The 23,604-nt window shown below is 40.9% G+C and overlaps 1 protein-coding gene across 2 annotated transcripts in view; it reads right to left on the reverse strand.

Moving 5' to 3' along the window:
* LOC109896499 (phospholipid-transporting ATPase ABCA1-like) overlaps window positions 1–23,604 on the reverse strand; it is a 296,174-nt gene that overhangs the window by 157,518 nt on the left and 115,052 nt on the right. For both annotated transcript variants that reach the window (XM_031832341.1, XM_031832340.1), the window contains exons 20-22: window positions 17,645–17,776; window positions 13,027–13,166; window positions 11,560–11,697 (exon numbers count right to left, since the gene is read on the reverse strand). In XM_031832341.1, the coding sequence (XP_031688201.1) occupies window positions 11,560–11,697; window positions 13,027–13,166; window positions 17,645–17,776 (410 nt within the window). The remainder of the gene's footprint in view (window positions 1–11,559; window positions 11,698–13,026; window positions 13,167–17,644; window positions 17,777–23,604) is intronic.

A 23,604-nucleotide genomic window follows, 5' to 3' on the forward strand; every position in this document is an offset into this window, starting at 1 on the left:
ATGTCAGAGCAAAAACCAAGCCATGAGGTCGAAGGATTGTGTTGAGGCACAGATCTGGGGAAGGGTACCCAAAAAAATCTGCACCATTGAAGATCCCCAAGAGCACAGTGGCAGCCATCATTCTTAAATGGAAGAAGTTTGGAACCACCAAGACTCTTCCTAGAGCTGGCCGCCCGACCAAACTGAGCAATCGGGGGAGAAGGGCCTTGATCATGGAGGTGACAAAAAAACCGATGGTCCCTCTGAAAGAGCTCTAGAGTTCCTCCGTGTAGATGGGAGGATCTTCCAGAAGGACAACCATCTCTGCAGTACTCCACCAATCGGGCCTTTATGGAAGAGCGGCCAGCCGGAAGCCACTCCTCAGTAAAAGGCATATGACAGCCCGCTTGGAATTTGCCAAAAGCATCTAAAGACCCTCAGACCATGAGAAACAAGATTCTCTGGTCTGATGAAACCAAGATTGAACTCTTTGGCTTGAATGTGCCATGTCTGGAGGAAACCTGGCAGCATCCCTACGGTGAACCATGGTGGTGGCAGTATCATGCTGTGGGGATGTTTTTCAGCTGCAGGGACTGGGAGACTAGTCAGGATTGAGACATCTCTGAATGTCCTTGAGAGGTCCAGCCAGAGCCCAGACTTGACGCGTACGAACGTCTCTGGAGGGACCTGAAAATAGCTGTGCAGCGATGCTCTCCATCCAACCTGAAAGAGTTTGATAGGATTTTCAGAGAAGAATGGGAGAAACTCCCCAAACACAGGTGTGTCAAGCTTGTAGCGTCATACCCGAGAAGACTTGAGGCTGTAATCGCTGTAAGGTGCTTCAAAAAAGTACTGAAAGTACTTAAATGTGATACTGAATACTTAAATGTGATATTTCAACATTTTATTTTTAATAACTTTGCAAAAAATTCCAAAAAACGGTTTATGCTTCGTCAAGATGGATAATGGGGTATTATGCTTCGTCATAATGGGGTATTGGTGTGTAGATTGATGAGGGGGATAATAAAATAAAATAAATTTAGAATAAGGCTGTAAAGTAACAAAATGTGGAATAAGTTAAGTGGTCTGTATAATTTCCTAATGCACTAAATTCTACTGTATATCTACTGTTCTACATATCATTCTTAGTATATCTTCTGTAAATTCATTCAAAGTACATATAGATTGCATTTGGATTACTTTCACAGTACCATTTGGGTTGTTAATTGGATTCGTTCTGAGGTTTCTTGATAATATATATACAGTGGGGCAAAAAGGTATTTAGTCAGCCACCAAATGTGCAAGTTCTCCCACTTAAAAAGATGAGAGAGGCCTGTAATTTTCATCATAGGTACACTTCAACTATGACAGACAAAATGAGAGAAAAAAATCAAAAAATCACATTGTAAGATTTTTTATGAATTTATTTGCAAATTATGGTGGAAAATAAGTATTTGGTCACCTACAAACAAGCAAGATTTCTGTCTCTCACAGACCTGTAACTTCTTCTTTAAGAGGCTCCTCTGTCCTCCACTCGTTACCTGTATTAATGGCACCTGTTTGAACTTGTTATCAGTATAAAAGACACCTGTCCACAACCTCGAACAGTCACACTCCAAACTCCACTATGGCCAAGACCAAAGAGCTGTCAAAGGACACCAGAAACAAAATTGTAGACCTGCACCAGGCTGGGAAGACTGAAATAGGTAAGCAGCTTGGTTTGAAGAAATCAACTGTGGGAGCAATTATTAGGAAATGGAAGACATACAAAGACCACTGATAATCTCCCTCGATCTGGGGCTCCACGCAAAATCTCACCTCGTGGGGTCAAAATGATCACAAAAATCCCAGAACCACACGGGGGGACCTAGTGAATGACCTGCAGAGTGCTGGGACCAAAGTAACAAAGCCTACCATCAGTAACACACTACGCCGCCAGGGACTCAAATCCTGCAGTACCAGACGTGTCCCCCTGCTTAAGCCAGTACATGTCCAGGCCCGTCTGAAGTTTGCTAGAGAGCATTTGGATGATCCAGAAGAAGATTGGGAGAATGTCATATGAAACCAAAATATAACTTTTTGTTAAAAACTCAACTCGTCGTGTTTGGAGGACAAAGAATGCTGAGTTGCATCCAAAGAACACCATACCTACTGTGAAGCATGGGGGTGGAAACATCATGCTTTGGGGCTGTTTTTCTGCAAAGGGACCAGGACGACTGTAAAGGGAATAATGAATGGGGCCATGTATCGTGAGATTTTGAGTGAAAACCTCCTTCCATCAGCAAGGACATTGAAGATGAAATGTGGCTGGGTCTTTCAGCATGACAATGATCCCAAACACACCGCCCGGGCAACGAAGGAGTGGCTTCGTAAGAAGCATTTCAAGGTCCTGGAGTGGCCTAGCCAGTCTCCAGATCTCAACCCCATAGAACATCTTTGGAGGGAGTTGAAAGTCCGTGTTGCCCAGCAACAGCCCCAAAACATCACTGCTCTAGAGGAGATCTGCATGGAGGAATGGGCCAAAATCCCAGCAACAGTGTGTGAAAACCTTGCGAAGACTTACAGAAAACGTTTGACCTCTGTCATTGCCAACAAAGGGTATATAACAAAGTATTGAGATCCACTTTTGTTATTGATAAAATACTTATTTTCCACCAGAATTTGCAAATAAATTCATTAAAAATCCTACAATGTGATTTCCTACAATTTTTTTCTCTCTAATTTTGTCTGTCATAGTTGAAGTGTACCTATGATGAAAATTACAGGCCTCTCTCATCTTTTTAAGTGGGAGAACTTGCACAATTGGTGGCTGACTAAATACTTTTTTCCCCCACTGTATATATATTTAAGTTTTTTTTTGTTTTGTTTACTTGTTTGACATTTTACTGCATTGTTAGGAGCTAGTAACAAACATTTTGCTGCACCTGCTATAACATCTATCACATCTGTATACACAACCAATAAACCTTGATTGGATTTGATTTTAACCTTAACTACCATGGCCAAGATGCCGATTGAGTATCTCACTAAAATCTTATGGGACTCTGAAAATATTCAAACAAGCAGATGAATACACATGGAAAGAGGAAGAAAGATGGTCGAAATATAAACATTAGTGGAGCCACATTATTAGGTTTGGAGGTAGCAGTGTGTTTGCTTGCAAAAAGCGATGCAGTAGCTAACTAACTGTAAATAAGTGACTTGTTCCTCACCACAGTTAACCAGCTAAAGTTATTCACAGTTAGTCAGCAACTGCTCAAACACTATTTTCCTATCTAGTGTAATGCTGTCCCAAACCAATGCCCCCTGATGATGATGTGAGGTGGCTCCAATTGTGACGGAATGCGCTTTCCATGTGAATTGGAAAAGTGATGATCTTTGAAGGGGGAGATGAGGAGACTGGGAGGAGTGTGGCAGAAACCCAAATAAAAAAATACAATATACTATGGAATGCTATAGTATTCACTGTAGTGTTTTTGCGGACTTTCTTTAGTATTCACTTGTGTTTTTGCAAACAAAAGTTAGCAAAACACGAGTGAATACTGCAGGATTTACTTTAGTATACTGTAGTATGCTGTAGTATTTACTGTTAACTATAGAATAAATACTACAGTAAAAGAAAACTGTAGTACATACTTTAGTAATTACTGTAGTGTTTTTGCCGACATGACTGATATATTTAGTATCGTGTTTTTGTTTTATTATCTTTGACATAGAAGTGGAGGCTTTTTTTCTTGCTCTTTTAGAAATACTAAAAGAGCAAAATGTTCAACAACCTGTAGGTAGGTTGCACTGGAGTCTGAACGGATTGTTCAGAGCTTCTGCTCTTTTCTGTAACCTATAGGGCACACGATATATGGTCTATACTTGGCATGTACAGTTAGTTTCTCACTTCTTGGTGGAACAAATTGGGATATAGGGAAGGGGAATGGGCAGGTTATATGCAAATAAAATGCTGTACTATTTAGTAAAAAAAAGAGTAGTGTTTTGCAGACATTACTGTAGTATTTACTGCAGAGTTTTTTTGCAGTTAATACTGCATTTTTTCTATAGTACTCTACAGTATTCTACAACATTCTATAGTACAGTATGTACTACATATGATCGAGGTATATTACAGTGTGTAGTATAGCATTCTACAGTATACTACAGAATTATATAGTAAGTACTGTAGTATTTTTTCATGTGGGCAGTCCCATGTGATTTGTTACTACTGACGTGGCTAATTTTGCATGGCTGTTCGTGCTCACTGTTGATTTCAAGAGATTGCATTGGTTTACAGGGAGAAATAATAAAAACACTGCATGATGGAAGGTGGGAGTAAAATAAATGTGTTTGTTTGGTGTGCAGTCCACAAAGGTATACTGATTGATGGTGTGTTGTGGTGCATTACAACACAAAGTGATAGATCAAAGTAGTGGATTATGCAGGTAAATCTCCTGTGCTGTGACTGCATACAACATAGTGCCGGAGATCTAAAATCCTGCTTTTCTTGTAGGCCTACATCAAATGGAGGGATTTAGACTTTCATACACTTTAACAGCAGCAAGATATTGTTCATTGACAAGAAAATTGAGGTGGGTATACTTAGGCTGAAGGAAGCACATAGTACTGCCTTGCTAAGGCTGGACCCTAATTTACAGAATTCATATTCTGAACATTTTCACTCCTCTTCAGACGTCACCTATCACCTAAACTCTAAACCAGTCCATCGTCACCCATCCTCCTCAACCCTCTACACTTGTCTAGTCAAGTCCAAACCCTGTACTACTCAAGCATCAAACTTGACAAGGTGAGGTCTGGGAGAGGTCTGAGGAGAAGGAATGACAATGTTTCTAATATGTATTCCATCCTAACTAGATCAATAATGTGGGCACTTTCTATACCTGAACTTTACCTGTTTCATTAAATGAGAAACTGATAACCTGCCTGAAGTGTTGCATGTCAATACAGCTATTTTTATTACGAAGCCACTAAGACTGACATTCAACACACTCCTCAGCAGCTCTTCACTAATTGATGCCCATTAAAGGGTCTATGTTTAGAATCATTACTTGTACATAGTTTTGAGGTTGTCTAATTATTTTACTTCAAACAGGCTGTACATAAAGAGAATGCTCAGTAAACGTTCTGTTTATCCCATCTAGATACAACATTTTAATTGAGATAAGATGGAAGTTAAAGATGAGTTGGAAGGATAGGGTTTCTTAGTGTTTTGAGAGTGTTGAGTTAGAGCACAATAGTGTGGAGTCTCTCTTGCCACACCTCCACTACAGTCAAACTCTAATCTCTCTCAGTTCAAGGCACCTATGTGTACATAGCTAATATACTTACTGTTTATACTGTATACAAGCATTTCTTAAAGTACGGGTCGCGACCCAAAGGACCTGTTAATGGTGGGTCGCTACGTAAATGTATAATTATATAATGAATTACTGGAATTGATTTGACCAAGGGCAGCTGCGCTCTCGATTCAGTGCGCTCTCTGCTTATCAACAGTCTCTGCTCAGTTTGGCAGCTGCGCGAGTGTGAGAGGGAGATGCCCGCGTTCTTCGCCGTTTACCGGATCTCTTCTGCAGTTTTCTTGAAGATCACTCCGCGACACACGCTGCGACGCGCTGTCAGCCACTGACTTGTCATTCCCACTCGCCGGTGACTCACCGCTGTCAAGAAATGAACCAATGCTAGCTACGTGTTCTGACTGAGCTCAAGCGCAAATACAGTGATGACTTGTTGTCTCTTTCATATAAACTTTGAGAAATAACGAGGATCGCCCACACTGTGTTTTGTGTGTGGAAGTGCTTAGTAATTAGTCTCTCAAAACGAACAAATTAATAAAAACGACACATCCTGACCAAACATCCTTGCACAACATGACGGTAAACCCAGGGAGTTCTTTCAGAATGGGGCCGAATATTTCAGGAAACAGTGCTTCGAAAGTGTAAAAGTAAGTCAACTAGCATGGCATTGTTGTCATTTTATAACAGGTGATAATAAGCAGAAATAACGGAGTACTAACTCTCATAGTAGTAGATGTGAGTTTCTCTTTTAAACCATCCCCTGGCCTTGTAACGTTACAGAGGCAATAGCTAACGTTAGCCAAAGCAACCTAACTAGCTACTGATAGTGCAACCCCAAGAAACAGTACAGATGTTGAAGAATTATCAGGCTTACTGTACATTATTGTTGAAAACAAGTCTAGGTTGGATCTGTTGCTGTTACAAGTAATAATTTCGATTCTGAACTGGAATAAACTGATTGAAGCAAGATGCTTTTTGAGATAAACACTCACACAGTTCTGGGTTGCTCATCTGCAGCAGGAAGCAGTCCCCTGCCTGACTGAGAAGTAGTAGATGTTCCTATCCAGTTTGACACCACATACAGTGGGGCAAAAAAGTATTTAGTCAGCCACCAATTGTGCAAGTTCTCCCACTTAAAATGATGAGAGAGTCCTGTAATTTTCATTATAGGTACACTTCAACTATGACAGACAAAATGAGAAGAAAAAAAATCCAGAAAATCACATTGCAGGATTTTTAATGAATTTATTTGCAAATTATGGTGGAAAATAAGTATTTGGTCAAAAACAAAAGTTTATCTCAATACCTTGTTTTATACCCTTTGTTGGCAATGACAGAGGTCAAACGTTTTCTGTAAGTCTTCACAAGGTTTTCACACACTGTTGCTGGTATTTTGGCCCATTCCTCCATGCAGATCTCCTCTAGAGCAGTGATGTTTTGGGGTTGTTGCTGGGCAACACGGACTTTCAACTCCCTCCAAAGATTTTCTATGGGGTTGAGATCTGGAGACTGGCTAGGCCACTCCAGGACCTTGAAATGCTTCTTACGAAGCCACTCCTTCGTTGCCCGGGCGGTGTGTTTGGGATCATTGTCATGCTGAAAGACCCAGCCACGTTTCATCTTCAATGCCCTTGCTGATGGAAGGAGGTTTTCACTGAAAATCTCACGATACATGGCCCCGTTCATTCTTTCCTTTACACGGATCAGTCGTCCTGGTCCCTTTGCAGAAAAACAGTCCCAAAGCATGATGTTTCCACCCCCATGCTTCACAGTATGTATGGTGTTCTTTGGATGCAACTCAGCATTCTTTGTCCTCCAAACACGACGAGTTGAGTTTTTACCAAAATGTTATATTTTGGTTTCATCTGACCGTATGACATTCTCCCAATCTTCTTCTGGATCATCCAAATGCTCTCTAGCAAACTTCAGACGGGCCTGGACATGTACTGGCTTAAGCAGGGCGACACGTCTGGCACTGCAGGATTTGAGTCCCTGGCGGTGTAGTGTGTTACTGATGGTAGGCTTTGTTACTTTGCTCCCAGCTCTCTGCAGGTCATTCACTAGGTCCCCCCGTGTGTTTCTGGGATTTTTGCTCACCGTTCTTGTGATCATTTTGACCTCACAGGGTGAGATCTTGCGTGGAGCCCCAGATCGAGGGAGATTATCAGTGGTCTTGTATGTCTTCCATTTTCTAATATTTGCTCCCACAGTTGATTTCTTCAAACCAAGCTGCTTACCTATTGCAGATTCAGTCTTCCCAGCCTGGTGCAGGTCTACAATTTTGTTTCTGGTGTCCTTTGACAGCTCTTTGGTCTTGGCTATAGTGGAGTTTGGAGTGTGACTGTTCGAGGTTGTGGACAGGTGTCTTTTATACTGATAACAAGTTCAAACAGGTGCCATTAATACAGGTAACGAGTGGAGGACGGAGGACCCTCTTAAAGAAGAAGTTGCAGGTCTGTGAGAGCCAGAAATCTTGCTTGTTTTTTGGTGACCAAATACTTATTTTCCACCATAATTTGTAAATAAATTCATTAAAAATCCTACAATGTGATTTTTGGATTTTTTTCTCTCATTTTGTCTGTCATAGTTGAAGTGTACCTATGATGAAAATTACAGGCCTCTCTCATCTTTTTAAGTGGGAGAACTTGCACAATTGGTGGCTGACTAAATACTTTTTTTGCCCCACTGTACCTATGCGAGTCAGGGTTCTTAACTCTGACATACTTAAAGAACAAGTACAGAAACAGTGTCAATGCTGAGCATGACCTCAGTGTTACACTGTCAAAAACAGCCCAGAATAGACCTGCTTGTTGAAAACTTCAACCAGCCACACACCTCTCATTAGGACTGTGTGTATGTGTGTGTTTTCTGGTCTACGTCTGTGTGATGTGATCAATCAGTTTATTCCAGTTCAGAATAAAAAATATGTATTTTAAGAGCAACAGTTCCAACCTAGACTTTATATCAAGAATAATTTATACAGTAAGATGTACAGTAAGCCACTGTTACTGTTACTGTTACTTAGAGTTGCACGATCAAAAGGCCTGTGTGTGTGTGTGTGTGTGTTCTGTTATACATCTGTGTGATGTGATTCATCCGTTTATTCCAGTTCAGAATTAAATTATTTGTTGTATTTTAACAGCAACAGTTCCAACCTGGACAGGTATGTAAGAGTGTTTTTAATGGGGAAAAATAAACATGAAAATATATTTCTGGGTATTTCATTGTTATTTGTTTTTGTCTATATTGCATTTTTTGGGCATAAGGGCAATAAATGTACCGATATTTACGTATAGTTGCATATTTTCCTAAGCTTGGATCCCAGGAAAACACAGAATTTCTAATTTGGGTCCCAGGCTGACAGAGTTTAAGAACCCCTGCTGTATGTATACCGATATTTACACTCCCCTCCATATTTATTTGGAAAGATATTTTTTTTATTTGGCTCTATACTCCAAAATCTTGGATTTGAGATCAAATGTTTCATATGAGGTGACAGTACACCTTTTATTTGAGGGTATTTTCATACATACAGTATATTATTTACTGTTTAGAAATTAAATCACTTTATGTATATAGTTTGAAGGCTTCATATGTATTTGGAGAAATTCCCTTATAGTTCATTAAAGTAGTCAAAAGTGTATTATTTGTACCCATATTTCTATCACACAATGACTACATCAGACTTGTGACTACGTCACACTTGTAACTACATCCCGCTTGTGACTACATCACACAATGACTACATCACTCGTGACTACATCCCGCTTGTGCATTTGCAATTTGTTTCGGTTTTGGATTATGTTGTGATCAATAGAATTGAATGGTATATAATGTATTGTGTCATTTTGGAGTCACTTTTACTACTACATTAATGTGGATGCTAACATGATCACAGATAATCGTGAATAATGATAATGATGAGTGAGAAAGTTACAGAGCATAAATATCATACCCCCCCCGTTGTGACGGACAGATGTTCCAAACTCTGTTTAAGACAAGACTGACTTTATGACCAACATTATCCTCTTAACACTTTGTAGTCAATTTTGACACTAGAATAACTGTTTCTGACTCATATCGCTGCCACCTAAGCCGTTTTCAAAGGGATTTGTTGCTTTTTAAAGGCAGTCGCTCTTTAACACATCTACAATTCATATAGGGGAATGTCAAGTGCTCTCAGCACAAGTTTAACTGGAATGTATTAAATCCCCCATATGTTTTTTGAAGAAAACAAAGAAGCTCATAGATAAGCAAAGATCTTCTACAGAGTGTAAGAGATCTTCTGAGGAATAACTAAAAGCGAACATGGTATGTATTCTGAGGACCCAAATGTCTACATGAGAAAGAGGCCCATAAGGACAACATTAGTGCCTATTGAACATAGAAAATAGAATGTACTTTCTAATTAACTATCTACAGTTACAAGTAAGGCTACTTCAAAAGAACTGTGTGAAAGTCGTCAATTTCTCACTATCAATATCACTGAGACTGACCAATGGGAACCTTTGAGAATAAGATACAATTTCCTAGTAAAACAATTAGCATAACAATATAATATACGTCCTTATCAATGAAATACTTTGAACAATCAAGATTTAAGGGCTGAAACCTGTAACTTAACCAAAAGTCTGAGTTACTCAAGCTTATCTTAAGTTTCAGCCTTAAAGCACTTCCCTTTTTCAGACGATAATGTAAACTGTTTAATGGTTTTATCCTGTCAGAAAGACAAACAACAAAAGTATAACAGCAGAACCAATAGCAGTTCAAACAACCCGAAACATGGACATTCTCTGCATACTTTGTCTAGAAACAGCACTTTGTCTAAAAAATGCAATATATCACCTTGGTTTTGGTTTCAAACAAATACACTCTCAATGCAATTTGTTCCAGTGATCAACTTTAGCACCATTATCAACATTGTGGTGCCAATAAGACCTGATACAGTATGACTCACTTAACTATTATGGATGTGAATGTTCTCATTAAACGAGAGTTATCTCAAGCTCTGAATCGGACTTGATTAGAAAGAACACTGCTAATGACATAGCAAGGACGAAATGCCACTCGATGCACATTAAACACTTTGACATCTGTAGGAAATGTGTTATTATAATGTCCATATCTTGCCTTTCAGTCATTGTCTAGCCTTGGCAAATAGCAAAATTGCGGGCTACAAAGTGACAAGCAGTTGAATGTCAACAATTAATGAGCGTGTTAACTGTGTTATCGAATTGGATGCATCTCAGATGCCTTATTGTCGCTGTCATCTAGTCATCACTATTGGTCTACATGACAATACCGTAGACTGGGAAGACAGTTTCATCATTGCCGCCCAAAGCAAAAGCATATAATATATATATTTTTTTCTAACTTACTATTAGTAATATTTGTTTGTTCTTTCTGGCTAAACCTGGAGAGATAACCTCTTATCTTACTTTACCATAAAATGAATGGTCGTCAATGGCAATATTCTGAACTCGTAAACCACTTCTTTTTTTTGTTGTACTATATTTAATGTTGTTTTTTTGATGGGTAGAGGGAACATCAAAGTTAGTCTTAAAGTATTTGATGGCCATATTTGCAGAATTTGGAAGGGAAACAATCTAACTTGTCAATAGATGAATGTGGTCCTATGTCTCAGTTTAGCAACCCTTTAATCCCATCACTGCCTTTTTTGCAACACTTACAAAACTACCTCTACGTCAGGCTAGATGTTGTTTCTCAGTTCCTTATTGTCTACATAATCACTACATCTTACAGAATATGCCCCAAAAATATTTCAAGTTGTGTACTTGCATGGATGGCTTACAGCATGCTTGTGTAGGGGACCAGTGTGGTCTCAGATGACTGGACATGTTTGTAGTGTTTCAGAGGCTACTGATGCCACAATAATCATACTGACACACAACAATACTACTAAGATATACATCTGGGTCTAAGGAGATGCACCATGTAAGATCATGTTTGACATGCTTTTACTTTTGTTTAGGATCTGTACAGGATGCAATTTAGTAAATGTTACATTTTTTTCAACTGTAAGCATCACAGGGCCCTCCTACAGCCAAATTATCAACCTTGATTTGTTTTTTGTCACTTGGGATGTTTTAGTTGTATTTAACTCTGGGTATTCCTGTAACCTTAGAAATGTGTTCAGAGATAAGACCCATAATAAATATACTTCAAGTCAACACGCCAAACAACATCATACATAGTCTATAGTCTGGAGCTCAACAGTGGTTTGGTATTGGATTTGTAATTCGACCGACAGATCACATACCTTTTTTGTACTTCAACAGAAGTTCCCATATCCCTCTCCGGGCGTACGGGTCCACCCCTGCTGTGGGTTCATCCAGGATGACGATGTTGGATCCTCCCACGAATGCGATGGCCACCGACAGTTTCCTTTGCATTCCCCCTGAGGATACAGTTTACGTTTGGTCACTTTCTACCCCTTTCAAAGGACACACTTCCTGCCCCCTTCAAAGGAAACACATCCCAATTCCAAAATGACCCCTGATCCAATCACCCTAGCACTTGTGTGGACCGTAAAAAATTGGATAGGTATAGGGAAATAAGTACCAATAGGATAGGACTTCATGTGCCCTTCAGAGAACATACAGGCCCAATTCCAAATCAACCTCTGCAGGTTTTCTTTTCTTTCCTTTAAATGAGAGTTTGAAAACCAGGTGTGTAGACTTCCTAGCTAATCAATGACCTTATTGATCAATACAGGGAAGGAATGAGAACCCACAGAATGAAATTAAATCTAGAATTTACCAAAGAATAGGGCTGATCGATTTTGACATTTCAAAAGCGTATATCGCTGTTCATTCTGATCAATTTCTTCCTTTACTGTGTTTGAGTGTTCAGGATAACACTTACAGTTTATCAGCTTTTTCTTTTCATAAAGGTTAAGTTTTTGGTTGAAATCAAAACCACCAGGGCTCTTTCTCAATAAGGATGGGAAAATACTGTGTCATAGAATGGCATGGTATGTAGCTAATGGTCCGTTTGACATTTTGTCGCAGATAGAACAACAAGTACATGAAACCGATACGTGTAACATTTCTACTTTTTATAGCTACAGTGTTATTGCCAGTGTGAATATCACACCTTCCATGTATTGCTCATACCATTATTGAGCCCTTATAACAAGCAGGTACACAAATGGTGAAGAAACCTGATTGTGCATCAGTGTAAAAACTTTACCGTAGACATGATAGACATCTCAGCAGTAGATATGAGACATTGTGCAATGCAACAGGTCTACATGGTTATGAGGAATCCATATGTTTTGATGTAAGACTGGTCATGTATGTGTGCATGTGTCAGACAGAGTGTGTGAGCATGTTTTATTGTCTTTTGTCCAGCGTGAAATTGATATATGACAGACAGCTACATAAGACGATGACACTGGGAGCTGTTGCGAATGTGTCATGTGTTTGTGGAAGTATCAGACTAGAAGTACCTTGAAAGTTCTATTTCAGGGATTTTGTTCACATGCAACCCATGACTGGTGCCAATTTATCAAGGATATTTATTGCTCCCCAGACAATGGATTATACACCTAACACACATCCATAGGTGCATTTCCACAGGCACACACAGGCACGTACGTACATACACTCGGTTTGACAAGTGGTGGCTGGGGTAGAGAGCTACTACAACATTTGTGCATGATTGTAATCCCTCGATACATATAGATCCCAAGGACACAAATATTTGCACGGGCACACACACATACCTGACAGGTTCTTGGCGAGTTCCTTGCGTTTGTGCGGCAGCCCTACATCCTTGATCATTTGGTCCATCTCCGTTTTCACTTCATCACGGCTTCGACCCTTTAATCTGGCATAGAAGTAGATGTGCTCCTCTACTGTAAGGCTAAGAATCAGAAATACAATTAAGAAACAATTATTTTACTTATCAACAACAGAATGAATACCAAAATGCAAGTGTGTGAAATTAGGCACAAAATCGACACTAAGTACACATTTTTGGTCCAATGTACAAAAAGTGGATCCAATATTTTCTGCATTTCCAGAGACAAGTGACAACAATAATTGAAAAAAGTTTGATTCTATATGTTGTTTCAGTGTACTTCAAGTTACATGGGATAGTCCCTCCTGAACTAGGCTTCAAATTAACTTGACTCCTCTAACAAGATCTTAATTACCCAATTTTATATGGTCCTTCATGATTCAAAGATGACTTATTAGTTCCTACTAAGCACCTTCATCATCAACTCTCAATCTGTCACGTTAATACAATCCACACAACTCTGACACCACAGTTTCCACTCCAGCGAGCCGACTCCATTCGTAGCATGATGTCACAAACTCCTGTGGAATCATCTTGACTGCAACGCCGGCGGGCATATCTGTGCGTACGTTTTAGCGTCTACCTCCCGTGCGCATTAATATTGAGAGCCCCAGTTTAAATATAGACACTTCAGTTCTGTTGGGATAAATATTAATGGCCATAATTCGCTAGTACTCAGTCATAATCATGATGTAAGAGACGTGAGGCATCGGAGGTCACAGGTGATCACTCAGCAGAGGGGAAAATGGAAGAGAACCCGGTTATGAGAGGGCATATCTAACAATGGCAGCCAGTGAGTCTGGATCATGGTTAATAATGACACTATTAGAGGGAAGAAAGTGGATGGAAAGAATGAAGCTTAGTTTAATTTTTGAAAATGGAGACGATGGAGGAGAATATTGCAAGGATTTGAGATGCAAGTTACTGTAGATATTGAATTTGGAATATGTCCAACATTAACTGTGGGCTCTCCCACAGGGTAAAATTTGACACATTTAATGAAAATGTTAACATGTTTATCCTGTTGAGAAGAGGTCATTTAAGCAGATTACAACCAGATGGTCTCTAAAGCCTTGTTCACACTGCAGGCCTTAATGCTCAAATCAGTTTTGCTTTTCAAATCCATTTTGGACTACTGTCTGTCCAAACAGCAAGTTACAAGTGACCAAATCAGATATGTACTGTATATTCAGACAGCAGTCATTTGCTGACATGGCTAAGCTAGTTGTCGTAGTAATGATGGGTGTGTGTGCAGTGATGTAGACTGATTGGTGATGGGAATCTTGCTTCCTATCACTCAGAAGTTATGTAGCAGTTAAGGTGACAACAATGCCGGCCATGGACGTTTCCCAGTTTCATTGAATGTTCAAAATTAACTTTCAAAACAAGTAATTTTTGTCTAGCCACAGCAGTCAACTAGCTAGATAGGTAGTTGTTGATCTTTCTAGCACATTCACTAGTTTATTAGTAAACAATTAACAAACTAGGGGGGGTTGTCTAACATTTTTTGTTGCTATGGGGAGGGTTGTGTTTTTTTTATTGGGAACATAGGAGGGTAGAGAATTTCTTTCCATGTTTACATTCACCTTTTTGAAGGTTTTACTATATCATTTCAAAATTTCCTCACCTGCTTGCATGGGTCTCCCCTATGTCAAGGTCTGCTGGTACTTCCCTTATGCACTGTGCTTTTCCACACGATAACTATACCACAGGTCAATATAGTCTACCAGTCTAAAGGTCTATCCATCATTCATAGTGACAAAGGTGGTAGGTGGGTCTTTTGTCCAGATCTGCAAGATCTAACTAGCATCATACCACACATAAAATCATTCAAAGTTTATATAATCAGAGAGGCACAAGAAAGAACGGTGAAGATATGCAGCTCCAATATTGTTCTTGTTTTTGGGACAATACAATTATCCTACATAGACTAGCCTACAACACCACAATGCAATGAATAATTGCATTATTGTTTTCAAGCGAGTACAACATTCTACTCTAGGCTGTAAACAGCAGTGAAAATGTCATTTGAATAATGGCGCAAAAGCCCTGTGAATAGAATATTTAATTCCATTTGGATCTGTTGTGGATCTACTCTCGACAGTTTATATAGCCCACTGCACTAAGGCTAGGTAACACTCTCAACACCGATAAATCCACGATAATCGAGAATTTCAAAAAGCATTTCTCTACGGCTGGCCATGCTTTCCTCCTGGCTACCCCAACCCCAGCCAACAGCTCCGCACCCCCCGCAGCTACTTGCCCAAGCCTCCCAAGCTTCTCCTTCACCCAAATCCAGATAGAAGATGTTCTGAAAGAGCTGCAAAACCTGGACCCGTACAAATCAGCTGGGTTAGACAATCTGGACCCTCTCTTTCTAAGATTATCCGCTGCCATTGTTGCAACCCCTATTATCAGTCTGTTCAACCTCTCTTTCTTATCGTCCGAGATCCCTAAAGATTGGAAAGCTGCCGTGGTCATCCCCCTCTTCAAAGGGGGTGACACTCTAGACCCAAACTGTTATAGACCTATATCCATCCTGCCCTGCCTTTCTAAAGTCTTTGAAAGCCAAGTTAATTAACAGATCACTGACCATTTTGAATCCCACCATACCTTCTCCGCTGTGCAATCTGGTTTTCGAGCTGCTCACAGGTGCACCTCAGCCACGCTCAAGGTACTAAACGATATCATAAAAGACAGTACTGTGCAGCAGTCTTCATCACCAACTACTTCTCAGACAGAGTTCAGTGTGTCAAATCGGAGGGCCTGTTGTCCGGACCACTGGCAGTCTCTATGGGGGTACCACAGGGTTCAATTCTCTGGGCCCACTCTTTTCTCTGTATATATCAACGATGTCGCTCTTGCTGCAGGTGATTCCCTGATCCACCTCTACGCAGACAACACCATTCTGTATACATCTGGCCCTTCTTTGGATACTGTGTTAACTAACCTCTAAACAAGCTTCAATGCCATACAACACTCCTTCCGTGGCCTCCAACTGCTCTTAAATGTTAGTAAAACCAAGTGAATGCTTTTCAACCGTTCGCTGCCCGCACCCGCCCGCCCGACTAGCATCACTACTCTGGATGGTTCTGACTCAGAATATGTGGACAACTACAAATACCTAGGTGTCTGGCTAGAATGTAAACTCTCCTTCCAGACTCATATTAAACATCTCCAATCCAAAATTAAATCTAGAATCGGCTTTCTATTTCGCAACAAAGCCTCGTTCACTCACGCCGCCAAACATACCCTCGTAAAACTGACTATCCTACCGATCCTCGACTTCAGCGATGTCATTTACCAAATAGTTTCCAATACTCAGCAAACTGGATGCAGTCTATCACGGTGCAATCCGTTTTGTCACCAAAGCCCCTTATACCACCCACCACTGCGACCTGTATGCTCTTGTCGGCTGAACCTCGCTACATATTCGTCGCCAGACCCACTGGCTCCAGGTCATCAAAAAGTCTATGCTAGGTAAAGCTCCGCCTTATCTCAGCTCGCTGGTCATGATAACAACACCAACCGTAGCACCCGCTCCATCAGGTATATCTCACAGGTCATCCCCAAAGCCAACACCTGCTTTCCTTCCAGTTCTCTGCTGCCAATGACTGGAACGAATTGCAAAAATCGCTGAAGATGGAGACTTATATTTCCCTCACTAACTTTAAACATCAGCTATCTGAGAAACTAAACGATTGCTGCAGCTGTACAGAGCCCATCTGTAAATAACCCACACAATCTACCTACCTCATCCAGATATTGTTTTTATTTACTTTTCTGCTATTTTGCACACCAGTATTTCTACTTGCACATCACCATCTGCTCATCTATCACTCCAGTGTTCATTTGCTAAATTGTAATTACTTTGCTACTATGGCCTATTTATTGCCTTACCTCCTCATGCCATTTGCACACACTGTATATAGACTTTTCTATTGTGTTATTGACTGTACGCTTGTTTATTCCATGTGTAACTCTGTGTTGTTGTTTGTGTCGCAATGCTTTGCTTTTTCTTGGCCAGGTCGCAGTTGTAAATGAGAACTTGTTCTCAACTAGCTTACCTGGTTAAATAAAGGTTAAATAAAAAATTAAAATGTTCTAGAAAGGCACAGTAGCAGGACAGCTAACCCTCAACCTTCTGGTCAGTAGCCCTGCCTGGCATCGACTGTGCCAAAGACAATATCCACGTTTATAAACAGAGGATAGCTGCTGTTATTGTTATTTGTGGTTGTAAACATTATTTTGAGTTAAGTATATGAGTATGAGGGGGGTGGTGTGATTCTTTTTTTTACAGTAGGGGAGGGTCATGTGAAAATACTTTCTACATTGGGGAGGGGGATGCATTTTCTTTCATGACACCTTGAGTTGGACCTGACCCCTCCCCCAGTACATTTAGAACTATCCCTTATACGACCAGTATACAACCTGACCGTGACATAGTGACGTCATTGCAACCAGTTTTGCCCACTGCGATATTGAGAGGTGATGGAAGAGGCGATTGAACAACATCGATTCACCTGTTGAATGCAACTTACTCATTGAACAAGACGTTGTGCTGAGGGCACATTCCCAGATGCTTCCTAATGGTGTCCATGTCCGTGCGGATATCGTAACCATTTATGAGAGCGGTCCCCGATGTTGGAGCGAACAGTCCCGTCAAGATCGACCTATAGGATAAGCGGAGAACAAGAAAATGTGCTGGGAAAGTCATTTTCACTTCCGTATCCCTGGATACCGAATTGAAAACCTTCATAAAAAACACATAGGGTGGAAGTAAATTAATCGACAAACAAGAATATAATTTTATGTATCTTAAAAAAACATATTTTCATCATTTGGATTATAAAATTCTGGAATAAGTGGTGGCAGGAACAGACGTCAATTTCCCAGTAGAAAACAACAAATCGACAACTTGTATCATGGTTGGCTAATCAATCAATAACATTCACACTGACTATACAATTGTGAAGCTAGACATGCTACATCATTGCACCGGTAATGAAGTAGCATCTTTAAAAAGTGAATGAAATCTAAATCAGTTTGTGAAAACATTATAACCCATCAATTCCCACTCACTTTCTACTAGCAGTTAGTCTTCTTTCAAACTCATCATGAAGTAATAGCAAGATATGTAAACTTTCTACATCATTATTTATAGAAGAAATTGGAGTGAAATTAACTATACTGAACAAAAATAAACACAATAGGCAACAATTTCAAAGATTTTACTGAGTTATAGTTCATATAAGGAAATCAGACAATTGAAATAAATTAGGCCATAATCTATGGATTTCACATGCCTGGTCAGGGGTTCAGCCCTGGGTGGGCCTGGGAGGGCATAGCCCCACCCACTTGGCAGCCAGGACCAGCCAATCAGAAATGTTTTCCCCCAGAGAGGGGCTATATTACAGACATGAATACTCCCCCGCCTCCTCAAATGATCCCGCAGGTGAAGAAGTAGGAAGTGAAGGTCCTGGGCTGGCGTGGTTACATTTGATCTGCGGTTGTGAGTCCAGTTGGACATACTGCCAAATTCTCTAAAATGATGTTGGAGGCAGCTTATGGTAGAGAAATTAACATGAAATGTTCTGGCAACAGCTCTGGTGGACATTCCTGCAGACAGCATGCCAATTGCACACTCCCTCAAAACTTGAGACATCTGTGGTGTTGTGTGACAAAACTGCACATTTTAAGGTTTACTTTTATTGTCCTCAGCACAAGGTGCACCTGTGTAATGATCATGCTGTTTAATCCGCTTCTTGATATGCGAAATCTGTCAGGTGGATGGATTATATTGGAAAATGAGAAATGCTCATTAATAGAGATGTAATCAAATTTGTGCACAAAGTTTGAGAGAAATAAAAACATGGGACCAAAATTGGGACCAACATTGACATTATTTGTTCAGTATAGAGTGCAAATGTGCAAATCAAAGTTTGTCACGTGCGCCGAATACAACAGTGAAATGCTTACTTACAGGTTCTAACCAATAGTGTGAAAGAAAAACGTGTATGTGTGTGTAGGTAAGTAAAGAAATAAAACAACAGTAAAAAGACATTTGAAAACAGTAGCAAAGCTATATACAGACACCGGTTAGTCAGGCTTATTGAGGTAGTATGTACATGTGGGTATGGTTAAAGTGACTATGCATATATGATGACCAGAGAGTAGCAGTAGCGTAAAAGAGGGGTTGGCAGGTGGTGGGACACAATGCAGATAGCCCGGTTAGCCAATGTGCGGGAGCACTGGTTGGTCGGGCCAATTGAGGTAGTATGTACATGAATGTATAGTTAAAGTGACTATGCATACAAGATAAACAGAGAGTAGCAGCAGCGTAAAAGAGAGGTTGGGGGGGAACACAATGCAAATAGTCCGGGTAACCATTTGGTTACCTGTTCAGGAGCCTTTTTGTCCGGTACCGCCTGCCATGCGGTAGTAGAGAGAATAGTCTATGACTGTAGTGGCTGGGGTCTTTGACAATTTTCAGGGCCTTCCTCTGACACCGCCTGGTGTAGAGGTCCTGGATGGCAGGCAGCTTTGCCCCAGTGATGTACTGGGCTGTACGCTCTACCCTCTGAAGTGCCTTGCGGTCGGAAGCCGAGCAATTGCCGTACCAGGCAGTGATGCAACCGGTTGTCCGGAACAGCTGATGCTCTCATGCATGCCTCAGTGTTGCTTGCCTCGAAGCGAGCATAGAAGTGATTTAGCTCGTCTGGTAGACTCGTGTCACTGGGCAACTCGCGGATGTGCTTCCCTTTGTAGTCTGTAATAGTTAGCAAGCCCTGCCATATCCGACGAGCGTCGGAGCCGGTGAAGTATGATTCAATCTTAGCCCTGTATTGACACTTTGTCTGTTTGATGGTTTGTCGCAGGGAATATCTGAATTTCTTGTAAGCTTCCGGGTTAGAGTCCCGCACCTTGAAAGCGTCAGCTCTACCCTGTAGCTCAGTGCGAATGTTGCCTGTAATCCATGGCTTCTGGTTGGGGTATGTATGTACAGTCACTGTGGGGACGACGTCCTCAATGCACTTATTGATAAAGCCAGTGACTGATGTGTTGTATTTCTCAATGTCATCGGAAGAATCCCAGAACATGTTCCAGTCTGTGATAGCAACAGTCCTGTAGTTTAGCATCTGCCTCATCTGCCTTATAGACCGAGTCACTGGTGCTTCCTGCTTTAATTTTAGTTTGTAAGCCGGGAATCAGGAGGATAGAGTTGTGGTTGGATTTACCAAATGGAGGGCGAGGGAGAGCTTCTCCGTGTGTGGAGTACAGGTGATCTAGAAATGTTTACCCTCTGATGGCACATTTAACATGTTGATAGAGATTTGGTGGAACTGATTTAAGTTTCCCTGCATTAATAATCCTGTTGACGGGTTAGGGTTCCCTTTTGGGAACGACCACTCCCACGTTCAGCTGGAACGGTGGCGCACGGAACGCAAAAATATTCTTAGAAATATTTAACCTCCACACATTAACAAGTCCAATAGCTCAAATGAAAGATAAACACCTTGTTCATCTAGCCAGCAAGTCAGATTTCTAAAATGTTTTACGGCGAAAACATAGCACATATTTATGTCAAACCACCACCAAAGACACAGCTAATTTGCATAGCCAAAAAATGCAATCAACAAACGCAGGATTAAAAGAAAAATAATTCACAAACCTTTTGAAAATCTTCATCAGATGACAGTAATAGGACATGTTACACAGTACATTTATGTTTTTTTCAATAATATGCTATTTATATCCATAAATCTCTGTTTACAATGACGGCATGTTCACAAAATGCTACTCAAATGTCCGGAGAAATGATGATATCTGCCGGAGCTAACGTCAGATAACAACCAATACACATCATAAACTTTGACTAAATATACATGTTCTACATATAGATAGAAAGATACACTTCTTCTTAATGCAACCGCTGTGTTACATTTATTTTTAACGTTACAGAATTCGTTCACTGGGCTATAATATGAGACGGCGCTCAGAAATTAGCATTATGTCTCCTCTATCTCGGAGTCCACAGAAACCCATAATTAACACATAAATATTCCCTTACCTTTGATGTTCTTCGATCAGAAGACGTGGAAGGAGTTATACTTACCAAAACTGCGTTTGGTTTTCAAGTCTGTGTCTTTAGGTTACCAAACGCGACAAATTCCGGTTGAAATGCAGCCAAAATTCTAGTCGATGCGCATCTAAACTTCAAAATTACATATTATATGTCGACTAAACTGGTCAAACTAAGTGCAGAATCAAGCTTAAACATGTTCTAAACATGCAAAACAAACCTTAGCCCGAACAGACAAACCGAAATCGTTGGTCAATCCTGGAAGAAAGAGAGCTCCGGACCAGACGTGCGCATGAAAGTACATGTATTTTCGCCTGACCCGGAGGTTTCAGCCCGCCAAAACTCGAGGGAGCGCGCGATTCTCACAAAGAGAGGCCCCACTGAAAGAGGACACCGCGCTGAAGAGATAGGAACTGTTCCCAGGTCTGTAGCTGGTTGGGAAGGGTGGGGGCGATGACGTCAAAGTTGGTCCAACTTTCATGAAGGCAAGAGAGAGTTTGGTAGAATGGCTGCCCTGAGAGTTCTGCTTTACATACAGACATAATTTGAACGGTTTTAGAAGCTTTAGAGTGTTTTCTATTCAATTATTATTATTATATGCATATATTCGCAATTTTTAACAGATTTTTTTTCTGTTTACTATGGGCACGCAATTCCTCCAAAGGGGGCAGTAGTCGGCCCTATCTTTAACAGGTTTTAAAGTCTCCGGCAACTAGGAGCGTCGCCTCTGGGTGAGTGGTTTCCTGTTTGCTTATTTCCTTATACAGCTGACTGAGTGCGATCTTAGTGTCAGCATCTGTTTGTGGTGGTAAATAAACAGCCATGAAAAGTATAGCTGAGAACTCTAGGCAAGTAGTGTGGCCTGCAATTTATCACAATATACTCTACTTCAGGCGAGCAAAATCTAGAGACTTCCTTAGATTTCGTGCACCAGCTGTTGTTTACAAATATGCACATACCCCCCTCGTCTTACCAGAGGGCGCTGTTCTATCCTGCCGGTGCAGCGTGTATCCCGTAAGCTGAATATCCATGTCATCATTCAGCCACAATTCCGTGAAACTTAGGATATTACAGTTTTTGATGTCCCGTTGGTAGGATATTCGTGATCGTACCTCGTCTAGTTTATTGTCCAATGATTGCACGTTGGCGAGTAATATTGATGGTAACGGCAGCTTTCCTAGTTGCCTTCTGCTGGTCCGGACGAAGTATCCGGCTCTTCTTCCTCTGCATGTCTTCCTTTTGCGAATAATTGGGATGTCTGCCCTGTGGGGTGTTTTGTGAGTTCTGCTTGCTGTTGTTGTTGTTGAAAACAATCTTTGTCTAATCTGAGGTGAGTGATCGCTGTCCTGATATGTAGAAGCTCTTTTAGAAGCTCGGAAGATACGGTTGCAGAAAAATTATGTACAAAATAATTTACAAATATCGCAAAAACCCCCACATAATAGGTTAGGAGACTGTAAAACGGCGGCCATCTCCTCCGGCGCCAATTGTTTGGAAAAGTTGGTCAAATCAACAATGCATTGAGAAATCTTTCATTTCATTTATGTGCAATAAAGTTTTATGTGGACTTTGATATCGTATTGCCACACTTAAAGTCACAAAGAGCTTTGTGGACACAACATTCAACTGGTATTTGATGGTGACTAAGCACTTGCTCGTCCTTCCTTTTACTTGTCATGCTTTGCTCCCTCGCTTCAGTTCTGGCTTTCATTCCGCTTGCTCAGCTGAGACCTGTTGTCTTCTTCAGTTCTCTCTCTCTCGCTCTCTCTCTCTCTCTCTCTCTCTCTCTCCCTCCCTCTACCCACACATTGTCTATCTATATCTTTCTCTCTCTTTTTCTCTCCCTCGTTCTCACTGTCCCCACCCACTCTCTCTTTATCCTCTTCATCTCCCCACCTGTTTTCTCTCTTTCCCTCTCCCTCACTCACTCTCTGGCCTTGTTGACTGTCTTCATTTTGTGCCATCTTAACCTTATCTAACCTCTTGCACTCGTTTTTCTACCAGCAATTAAATGACTCCCCCTTACAACCCGGCACTGCTGCTAACTAACTTTATTGTACTTTCAGAAGGCTTGCCTCAACCTGAGCTGTGGCCATACTGCTAACACCATGAGCTGAGAACGATGCCAAAGTTCTTTGATGAAAGGATTAATGCAGCAGAGCTAAGAGTTTAATATTGCTATTGGCTCTGTTGTAGACAGGCAGATTGCAGCACGAACCAACACAAACAATCAACTTTGTGTAAGCAGTGTTATGGCCCTGAAAAGCACTATGTAATGTGGTAACCATGGAGAGCTGATAGTTTGTATAAACCTCTTCTCACCTCTCCACTGTTATAGCTGATGTGTGCTGACCTTTCTGGGGCAAAATGGCTCCTGGGCCATGGCATCAACCAGGTTACACATTGGCAGTGGATGAG

The sequence above is a fragment of the Oncorhynchus kisutch genome, linkage group LG9, assembly GCF_002021735.2.
Source record: "Oncorhynchus kisutch isolate 150728-3 linkage group LG9, Okis_V2, whole genome shotgun sequence".
Classification (NCBI taxonomy): domain Eukaryota; kingdom Metazoa; phylum Chordata; class Actinopteri; order Salmoniformes; family Salmonidae; genus Oncorhynchus; species Oncorhynchus kisutch.